This window comes from Nanorana parkeri, unplaced genomic scaffold (genome assembly GCF_000935625.1).
Source record: "Nanorana parkeri isolate BGI_ZX_2015 unplaced genomic scaffold, ASM93562v1 scaffold412, whole genome shotgun sequence".
Lineage (NCBI taxonomy): Eukaryota > Metazoa > Chordata > Amphibia > Anura > Dicroglossidae > Nanorana > Nanorana parkeri.
This window is the reverse complement of record NW_017306680.1, coordinates 675,777-686,318: the sequence shown is the minus strand read 5'-3', so window position 1 is coordinate 686,318 and position 10,542 is coordinate 675,777. Positions and strand designations below refer to the sequence as shown.

At 42.2% G+C, this 10,542-nt stretch overlaps 1 protein-coding gene across 3 annotated transcripts in view; it reads right to left on the bottom strand.

Annotated features, from left to right (window-relative positions):
• Positions 1–365: 365 nt before the first annotated feature.
• RANBP3 (RAN binding protein 3) overlaps positions 366–10,542 on the bottom strand; it is a 34,594-nt gene continuing 24,417 nt past the window's right edge. For all 3 annotated transcript variants that reach the window (XM_018559684.1, XM_018559683.1, XM_018559685.1), the window contains 9 exons: positions 9,572–9,691; positions 9,301–9,404; positions 8,735–8,813; positions 7,552–7,651; positions 7,335–7,459; positions 5,757–5,877; positions 5,525–5,667; positions 5,257–5,440; positions 366–453 (listed from right to left, as the gene is read on the bottom strand). In XM_018559684.1, coding sequence (XP_018415186.1) covers positions 410–453; positions 5,257–5,440; positions 5,525–5,667; positions 5,757–5,877; positions 7,335–7,459; positions 7,552–7,651; positions 8,735–8,813; positions 9,301–9,404; positions 9,572–9,691 — 1,020 coding nt within the window. In that variant the 3' untranslated portion in view covers positions 366–409. The remainder of the gene's footprint in view (positions 454–5,256; positions 5,441–5,524; positions 5,668–5,756; positions 5,878–7,334; positions 7,460–7,551; positions 7,652–8,734; positions 8,814–9,300; positions 9,405–9,571; positions 9,692–10,542) is intronic.

Here is a 10,542-nt window from a genome sequence, read left to right as displayed (position 1 = left end):
ATTTCCACGTATAAAAGAAAGGTAATTTCGGAAAAGGCAATTCAGATTGCACAGCTGTTAACAGGAAAGGAGACAAGAGGATTTCCTTCAGCTCATCAATATGATGAGTTGATTCATTGTCAGCATCCAGGCAAGCATTCTACATGGTGTTAAGTTTGGATACCACCCTGATCCCCTTCAAAACTATTAAAAAAAATAATTAAGGACTGAATGTATTATCTGGTTTACTTAGAAGTGAACAAAAAGATAGTACAGTTCCTGGGGTGGATGTAAAGTCTGTGTCCTCAGTTGAGCCTTAAAATGGGAGTCGGTCTTGAATACTCCGTGAGGCATTACAGAAAGAGGAAGTTGGGGATTGTCACCGGGCCAGGTGAGGACAACCATCTTATGCAGACAAGTTAAGCAGGTGCTATGTACTGGATGCAGGTGGCTTGTCTCCTTCGTCACTAGGTGCTGGAAAAAGAAAGAAAAAAAAACGAATTAAAGAGTGTAGCGTGACATCCAAAACGTTGGCACATCTTAGAACTAAATAATATGTGGACATAAAATATACATCTTTTTATTCACAAATAATCAAAACGTGCTGCTCTACAACCAATACTATATTAATATGTGTAAATCAGAATAAACTTGCAATCTGTGTAATATGATAATAAAGTGACTGTGCAATAAATAATCTCAAATATCAGCAATGAATCAAGTAATATGAAATACAATAACAATCCTTAGAAAATATATAAATAGTTCAAAGTGCTTCAGTCCCAGCGTATGTAGGGTCGAGCTGGGAAGCACAGCGCACGGCCAGTGGCATACAGAGTATTGAGGAGTGTGTTTTTGGCTTTGATGCGATTCTTTTTAATCTATATGCGTGTAGAAATTTTTTAAATGAAGCACTTTTTTTATTTAAATGATCTGAACTATGGATCACTTTTTGTATTTATAACATGTATCCACGAGTTTGTAAAGAGGAAAAGTGAGAAACAATAGAAGAAGCAACATCCCGGAGAAACAATAAGGAAACGAGATCAGGTGATTTCCCATCTGCAGGAGGGCAGGCTACATTCCCTTGCCTGGGTTTCAAAAGAGGTGACAAGCGTGTCTAGACCTGTGTATAGGTCTATGAGATATACCCAAGGATACTGAAGTGGAGGTACCTGCTACTGCTTACACCGGGGAATTTGTACATCGCATAAGTGTTGTTTTGACTGCTTGAGAAAAAACATTGCTTAAGGGAAAGATAGAAGAACTATATAATATGCTATAACATAGGGCACAGAATTTGTACATCGCTGAAGTACTGGATTGATTAAGAAAAAAAAAAAAACAACAAACCAATAACTATCGCTTAAGGGAAAGATAAAAGAACTGTACATTACACCTTAAAAGGTGGCCATACTTCGATTTGCTGCGCATATTTGAGACAATATTTATTGCACAGTCCCTTTATCATTATTACAAGTGTATTATGATTTATACATATTAATATAGGAGGGGTTGTTGCGGAGCTCATTTTTATTGCTTTTTGCATACAACTGTTACTCAGATTTCGTGCTCACAGCGGTCGTAGAGTGTTGAGCGTGAAACTTTTTTCAATTGTCTTTTTATTCACAGTTTTTGTTACCGAAGAGACATTTTTAGTAAAAATAAGTTAACAAGCATAATTCAGAGTGAAAAGAAAACCGCTTAACATGCAACTTATTTTTGCTATGAAATCATAAGGCAGTAAAGGAATCTATGCCTAAAAACCTGATCATCAGGCTGGTTAGCTTGAACAAAATAGTAACAGGCACTTTAAAAGATGAAATTGCCCCAAAAGGGGTATTTGGGTTCACTATTTTATGAGTGCTTTAATTGGCATGAGAAGTAACTCATACAATAAAGTTTGGGTACATCTAGATGCAAGGTCTCTTGTAACAAAGATTTGGGCTCCCGCATACCTGGTCTCAATTTCGGGGCAAGGCTAAATTAAAAGATATTTAAAGACCAACCTTTTTTTTTTTTGGATACAGTAAGGAATGGTTATAACCTCTGTCAGGTTTTTATCGTTGTTTTGGGTCCTCTCTGGGGCGATTCACACTCTATTTGTCCTGGTGACCATTGTTACCTGGACTGAAAGTGAAAAAAAGATCTAAAATTTGGAGCTGTCATCATGACAGGAAAAGAGGCAATCTTTCAGAGGGGACAAGGTTCAAGTGTCTAAGAGGGTTTTATGTTCTGTGTAGAGATCTCCACTCACTTCCTGTTTTGGTTAAAGCAAAGTGAAATTTTCACAATAGGTAACTACACTAGGTCTTATTTTCAGGGGATGTCTTTTTTTTTTTTTTTGGTATGGTAAGTATGAGAATAATACTGTTGCTCTTTCTTTTCCTACCGGTTCAGTATCGGTAAAGCTGATCCCTTTCTTTCACAGGCGGAGTGCATCAGGTATCACTCCACCTGTGACAGGAGCTGGCGCTATAGAGGAAGTATCGGCTAATGTGGCTCTGCTCTCTCCGCCACTGCAGCCTTGCTTTCTACAGCGACGGCTTCCTTTGCCATCAGGGACAGTGGTACCAGCGGTGCAGCAGTGCGGACATCAGCCAGTGGACAGTGCAGTAAAGTACAGTACCATTTACCGGTACACATTACAGTACATTACCATTACATTAAGCAGTGCCTTCAGGGGGACAGCAGTTGCTGCAGTATGGTACTGTAGTGCTCCCTGTCACTGCACTGGCCGGAGGGAGTCCCCTGTCATCCCCTTAATACAGTATGTCCCTACAGGCTGATACCATCTCTCCTGCTCTTCAAGTTCCCCCTCACATGCCACCACCCAACTAGGTCTTATTTTCGGGGTAGGTCTTATATTACAGGAATCTTGAAAAATAGTACTAGGTCTTACTTTCGGGGAAACGGTACCGTACGTCCCCGCCACTAAGTACCCAAATGACTGATCACGTACACTGTACGAATCTACCGCAATTGCTGTCACCGTTTGACAGCTGGTACAGATCGGATTTTTTCTAAATGTGTCAGAATAGAAAGTTACAGGTTTCTATTCTGAAAGAGTGTTGCAGGCTTCTGATCGTTCTGGGAACGATCAGAAGCCCTTACTGACACTGATCCTAATATGCTGTCAGTATTAGTGTCACTAAAGTATTACTGGCTGTTCCTAAGTTTGGAGCAGTCTAAAAATAACCAAACATTAAATCACGCAGTCATTGTGAGATCAATTCACAATGACTGCTTGATATAACTAAAAACAATAGTGTAAAAAAAAAAAAAAAAAAAATTATATCTAAAAATATATGGTGTGTGTGGGTGCACTTCTTAAGAAAGTATATTACTGCCGTGGAAAAATCACACAGCAAAAATGTAAAATGTGCATTAGTCGTTAACGAACAGAAACTTAAAACAAGCTCAATCATGAAGGGGTTAAATGTACATAGTTAACATCAAAAGCATCGGTGCAAACACTGATGTTTTCAGATACTTTGCTAACCTGTATTATCAATGTGTAAATGCTAGTGTCAGGCAGCATGTGTAGTTCTCAGGCAAAAACTGCCTAAATCAGGTGTTGGCTAATCCTGCCACTGTGTTTAACAACTTGATTTGCTGGCTGCAGCTCTAGCCTAGTCAGCTGTGGTCTAATGAAGCTGGCTACATGTCTTCAGCTCTGTGATTGGCCTGGTCTCAGGCAGCGCCTTATTTAAATCTCAAAATGCCCAGGCCTCTGACTGATAGTTCAGTCTGCATGAGCCTGTATTCAGTCTCTGAATACATTGTCTTTAGAATATTCTCTGCCTGTCCTGACCTCAGCCTGTCCCTGGAAGATTCTCTGCCACCAGTCCTGACCTCCCCCTGCCCTTGGTTAACACTCTAGTGGTGTCCTTCATCACCACTGCACACCAGAGCATATAGTTCAAGTAACGGGGGGCGTCAGAGTACTGATAAGCACATGTGACTTAATGGAAAGGTGGCTGCTATAGGTGAAGTCACGCATCACAATTTACTCTGTTTGAGTGCCAACATCGCTTCCTGACGGCTAGCCCTCCACATGTTTGAGGCTTCTAAACTTTTGAGCGCCAAAAACCCCAGCCATACAGGTTCCCAAATCACCTTTTCTCAGGGCCCTGCGTAAAATAATCAAAACAAGCAAGTCAGACACTACAGTTTGACTGTAAGCAAAGTGAATGTGACATGAGTTACTTCGACATGCCAAAGCTGTAGCTATGTGCAAAAGACGCTTTGCCTTAAAAAGGGAATTCTGCTGGGAACGGATAGTAAACTTTAAAAAGGAGAACTATGAGGTGAGTGAATAAAACTGTCACACGTCAGCTTGATTGATCGGGAAATGAGCCAACACATACCATCGCTTGCTCACTTTCCAATCATCATCTCCCTGCAGAGAGCAGTGTCAGTCACCAAAACCCGCAGGGCTTGTGCCGCCCCCCCCCCCCCCCTTCCGACTGGAGGAACAGACAGGGGAAGAGGTGGGCAGAGCCCACTGTCAATCAGCTAGCTGGGTAGATCTCGGCAGTATTGTCAGGATCAATCCCGGCACTCTCAGTATATAGCGAGCTGTAGCTCGCTATATACTGAGTTTTGGGTCACCGGAGGTGGTTAGTATATGTCCTCCCTTGACCCTTAAGGGCTTGTTCACACCAAGCACGGAGTAGATCCAGAGCAGAGCAGGTGCAGACCGGATCAAAACTGCGTCCAATGTATTCCTATAGTATTTTGAGCTCCCGTTCACATCGCAGCGTGCAGATCCAGAGCAGGTGAAAAAACTGCGGCAAGCCCTATTTTACCTGCCCTGGAACGCATCAAAATGCAAAAACGCATCAAACGCATGCAAGTGCCTGAAAGCTCATGTTGAACTTAAATATATATTTTTTTTTTACAAAAAACGGCCCGGAACGCATCAAAAAAGCGTCACAATCCACTGCACTGCGTGTGCAGAAACCTGACCGGATCTGCTCTGCATTTCGTGTGAACAAGGCCTAAGAGAACTATGGCATAAAAAGTTTACCCCATAGTTCTCTTTTAAGAGCCCTAATGGAACTGGCCTCGGGACCAAACTGATTTTCCATAAAGCTTCTCAACCAGAGTCCAGATCCAAGAATCTTTAATAAATATGGTAGCCACAGATCACATATTTCTGAAAATTTTAAATGGTTAAAAACTGGAACTTGCCAGGAAACATACAGAATCATTTCATACCAGTTTATTATACACTCAATTTTGCTCTGGCTTCTCCAGCGCAGGTATATTTACCAACGGTGGTTGTGACAGAAGGCGTAAGGACGTCATCATCATCACTGTCTTCCTCATTGCACTGGGCCACGTCCCTAATTGGTTCAGGACACTTTGTCTCTGACTCCTGCTCCACACGACTCCTCAGAGCAAGAATGCGGTGGTGAATAGCAGCAAAAAGCTGCCCTGTGTCTTTAGAGCTTGCCTTTAAAGAGAAAAGAAGCATGCTCCCCATCAGCTGAAGTAGGAAATTAATGCTGCAGAATATGAAAATTAGTTCAATACTCACAGATATCAGAAAAACTTTAACACCCTGGTCTTCTGTGTCCATTGCAGTTATCCGGATGCTCTTCTCACTAGCTTTGTCTATCTGCATCTGGGCCCATAGCTTAGTGTTGAGAATTAATCGCAGACTGCCTTGAGTGCGCATCACTGAGCAGGAAATGTCGCATATAAAAAAAATTAAAAAACACGGTTCCCAGGCTACTGCCACAAATATACAATACACCAAAAAAACTCACCCAGCCTAGACTGCAACGCGCCATCTTCTGCGGAGGCCATATCATTCAGTCTTAGAAGTCCCCGTCCCCTCTCTACCCAAGACTGGGAGACTTTATCAAACACGAACAGTTTGCACTGGATCTGTTATCACAATAATAAGAAAGGAAAAGTATTAAAAGCCACAAATGTTACATGATGATCATTTCCCATGACCCACCACTGCAAACAGCAGGACCGAATCCAATGCTTCCTGCCCCTTTAGCAAAAGAGGATAAAGGGTAAAAACAAACACATTATACATGTCGTCGGAACAGAACTGCTTGCAGCAGCATTACATTCGCTGCATTCTCTAAGCCTGTAAGCCCATTGTCACTTCTGGATGCAGCAGTAAGTGTGCTACCTCCATGCATAAAAAAGCCTGTTGCTTTGTTTATATGTATACAGAATCTGCTATGAGCGCTCGTGTATGTGTAAACAAAGCCACCGGCTAACACTGGCAGATAGGGACTTTGTTTACCCCATCCCCCTACCTGCTGACAGTTTCTGAGCCAGCCACTTCTCCAATCCTGCCCACACAACTTGTCCAGCCTACTTGTAGTCGTTAAAATGCCCTGATACATAGCACAAATACTGATGTTTTAAATAGATTCGGCTGCCTGCGGTCCCACGCTTGCTACACATCTCCTCCTCCCCGAGACCAGCGGAGCACTGGACACCCCACACCCGCCCGTACAGCCCTGGAGAGCCCTATAGGCAGCCCTGGTGAATGCCGGCAGAAACACTGCCGCACTTCTGAGTGACCATCGCAGCCCTTCTGGAGCCTGCAATACCCTCCTGAGAGCCGGTAAATAAACTTTTGTACTGCGGCTGCCTATTTTTCTGCTCCATGGCTGCAACTAATTCTCCCGCAGAAGAATTTTGTAAGGCCGAAACCAAAAATGACTTTATCCTATTATTTTTTTTAATAATAATTGTATTGCAAGCAAATAGCGCTTGAATAGCTTCAGCCAGAGAACGACAGCTTCCAGTGGCAAGAAGTGGAAGACAGCAGCTTAATGTAAATACAGCAGGTAGTGGGCTGGTGCAATAGCCAGTCTGCTATTGGTCATTTCAAATTGCAATCGCAGGCTGACTATTGCACCCGCCCACTGCTAGCATGGAGGCGAGAGCTAGGGGATCCAACCAACTAATTGATGAGAATAGTTGACAACTATTCTCATTATCTAATTAATCGATTAGCTAACTTTGGAGTTCAGAGTGGACCAGGAGGTCCCTGTGGACAAGGGGGAGGCCTCTGCCCCACCCAATGGAACGGAAATCTACTACACTGATGATGATCCTAGAACAATAGGTGTCCCAGGTTTCAGATTACAGACGTTGGATCCATCTTGGTATACCAGGTAAACACCCCCAGAACCACTAGGGGAGCATAGGCTGAGGTCATATGCTGAGCATATTTATTCATTATGGTAAGAGCTCCGAGGGAATATAAAATCGGATGCGATTTAGTTCAGCCTAAATGCACACCAAACAATCCATGCAGGAAGGTCATAAAGAAGGAAAGCAAATAACTGTGCAGAATGCTTCTGTCCTCTTACTTGTAGTACATTACTCTCTGCTTCTTCTCCTGTGATCACTTCCACTTTCTCCAGTAAACACCGTTTGGCTGTGGCCTTTGTGTAAGCAGCTGCTGATTCCGCTAACGATTCAGAGATGTTATTGGCTACAAAACATTTAAAAGCACAATAATATGAGAAATACTAAAAATGTTATATATCCCAGAAACAAAATGCACACATACACACATTAGCTTACTCTTGTCTGGAGTATTTTCCAACGAAGACCCTTCTGATCCAGACTCCAAACCAGTATTTTCCTTATTGCTATCAGAACTTGCCTCTACTCTCGGTGGACTCTAAAACAGAAAATTGACCTGAGGGTTAAAAAGTGAAAGAAAAACAAAAAATACGCTACAAATTGTAGACTGTAGGTTAGAAAGAGAGAAAAAAAAATATAAGCATGGTTACTGCATGTACAAATGAAAGAATTTACAGCCGACATATGCTCCTTTATAATACAGGAAACATGACTCCACAGGAGCTAGTAGCTTTTAAAGGGTACTGCAGTTATTTGCGAAGCCAACATGTTTTTAATGACAGAAGAGACCATCTACCATAAACGCTTCTTCAGTGTCTACTAGAAGGGAATTCTTCTTTAAGCACCTGTGTGCATGAGCAGAAGTTAGGTTACCCCTGACCAACCATTCAAGATGGCAGACCCCAGACTCGGTAGAAGATAGATTTAAGTTTTGTTTTAAGAAACATCCCTGTTATGGAAATTGGAATATGTTTAGGCAGGAATTGCTTCTTTAACCACCTGCTGTCCATTGGCCGCTCCTGAACGGCCGGACGAGAGCCTTATAGAAGCGGGAGGGCATCTTAAGACATCCTTCCCCTCCCCTGCTCGTGCGCGGCGCCCACACGAGTGGGGAAACTGTCGGAAATGTCAACCGGCAGCGATTGCCGTTTACATTCAAGCTATCGGGGGTCTCTAGAGACCCCCGATCGCTTGTAGAAGGTGCGGGTGTGCGGTGCCACACTTATCAACAGTGCTTTTTACCATGCGGAAGCTACCAATGCAACAACTGCTCATCGGAGTTTAGTTTAACACAGCCCACCTAAGAAAAAATGATGCTTTCCTGTGTAGCCAAGATAAACCTGTGCAGCGTGGTTTAAGAAACCCACTGAAAAACCAACAGGTTTCCAAGGCTATGCCAAAGAAAGCTTACCATCTTAGAGCTGGTAGTCTTGGGGATGTAAGGCAGTTAAAAGAAACTGATAAGAATATTTTTCAAGCAGGGGACCCCTACTGACCAGAAGCAAGGAAGTGGAAACATGTAGTCTGGTTATCATCAAAAAAGGCAAGCCTGTAACAACTAGCATTTGAATCCGCAATACAATGTTGTAGGATCCACATGTGTATCACAAAGGATACTCACCAGAACTCTTTCAATCATGTTTTGTCCAAATACAAACTTGTTGCTTGCTGCTTCTGCTTTGTGTGCTGAATTCTCTAAGCTACAAAAAGACACAAACTGGGTAAAATTAGATGAAGCATAGCAAACTTGGAGGAAGTAGTCATTTCTGTTCAATGAAACCAGGCCAAAAGGTACAACTGTATGGGCGTTTACAAAAAGACTTTTATTATTTGATTACACTTTCAGTTCTTATTGAAGAAAAGCTAAAAGATTATAATTTGAAATCATTTTGAAATGTATGACTTGGAGCACTATGGCATAAAAAACAAAAAAACAACACACCTTCTGAAAGCCGTGTTGCCTCTACTGGCTTTAATCATTTGAAAGCACTTAGGTCTTAGGAATGTGCCTTCAGAAAACAATTTTCCAAGCCCATTTTTCGTGCACTTGGTTTTTAAATCAATGAATATACAATCACCAAGGGCCCCCTCCCCACAATGAAACAAATACTGTAGTGTTTCAGAAAACTGCAGCATTACTGCTCTATTGCATGACTGTACCTTAAAAAGCGTTCAGGAGAATCTCACCTGGAGCTAATGTACTGTAGGAAGTAGTTAGTCTGCGCTGGAGCATCAGCACTCTGTGGACCAGACTTCTCCCCATCAAGTGAATTGCTATTTTCTGCTCCAAGCTACGCAAAGGAAGAGATGTTTTAGTAGGCAGATGGTATATTATACCATAGCGCATCATGATTAATTTTCCTGTAATAATCAGTTTATATTAATGCTGTTAAAAAAAAAAAGGAGAAAGACGGTTATAAGAACACTCCTTTAATTAGAAATCAATTGAGTAACTTACCTTTACTCTGTCTCTAAGATTCTGACCAAAAACAAATGACTGCTGCGAACTTTGCTCCCCTCGCTCTACGCCCTCTGTGGTGAACATGCTAGCAGAAGTTTCTGGCTGAGCCTCATTGGCCTAACGTTAAGAGTTATTTCAATTAATGAATGTATCACTCTGTAAATTCACAAGACAGCAACTCTTTATGAATAACATTCACATTAAATTTCTGCTCCAAAGATCCAACCATAGTAGTTGCAGCCAGCAACCTTTCTAAATGATTGCTGGAAGAACTGTCTGGCATACATTACTGCCCTACCAACCAATATTAGAAGAATTAGGTTCTAATAAGAAGAAGTGGACGTTATGGGAAATGGAATGAAAGGCAACCACAAAGAGCGAGAACATGGGGGGGGGGGGGGGGGGGGGGGCAGAAAAAACGCGGGGGGGGGGAGTGGGGTTCAGAGAACGAGTCTTGGAGGAAGCAGAGAAAAAGCAGAAATAAAAAATAAAATAAAAAAGGTCAGATGAATTAATTAAGAAGCAGGAGAGTTATAGACAGGTGGCATAAGGGAGCGGGATCATGGACCAGGAAGAAGAGGGAGATGGCTAAACAGAAGCTGATCATGGAATGGGGATACAGGAGCCTGTGCTGACCCTGGAAATATACAGCTAAAGCTGATCATGTCCTGTAGGGCAGACAGAATCATTATTGCAGCTAAGGAGAACAGAGCAGCAGCGGATTGTGGCGAAGGAACTGGGCATGGGAAAGGCAATTTAGGATTTACACTTATATTTGTTACACAGTCAAAAGAGAATCCACAGCAAAGCATATGCTTATTGCTACATGTTGCAATGGTGAATTTAGAAATCAGCCATTAAAAACACATTTTTAGGTCATGTTCAGACTATGGTTCATCTCTCCTGAGGGAGAAAACAGTTTATACCCTTTTTGCTTACAACTGAAGTGGCTGCCTATCTGTTGTCAT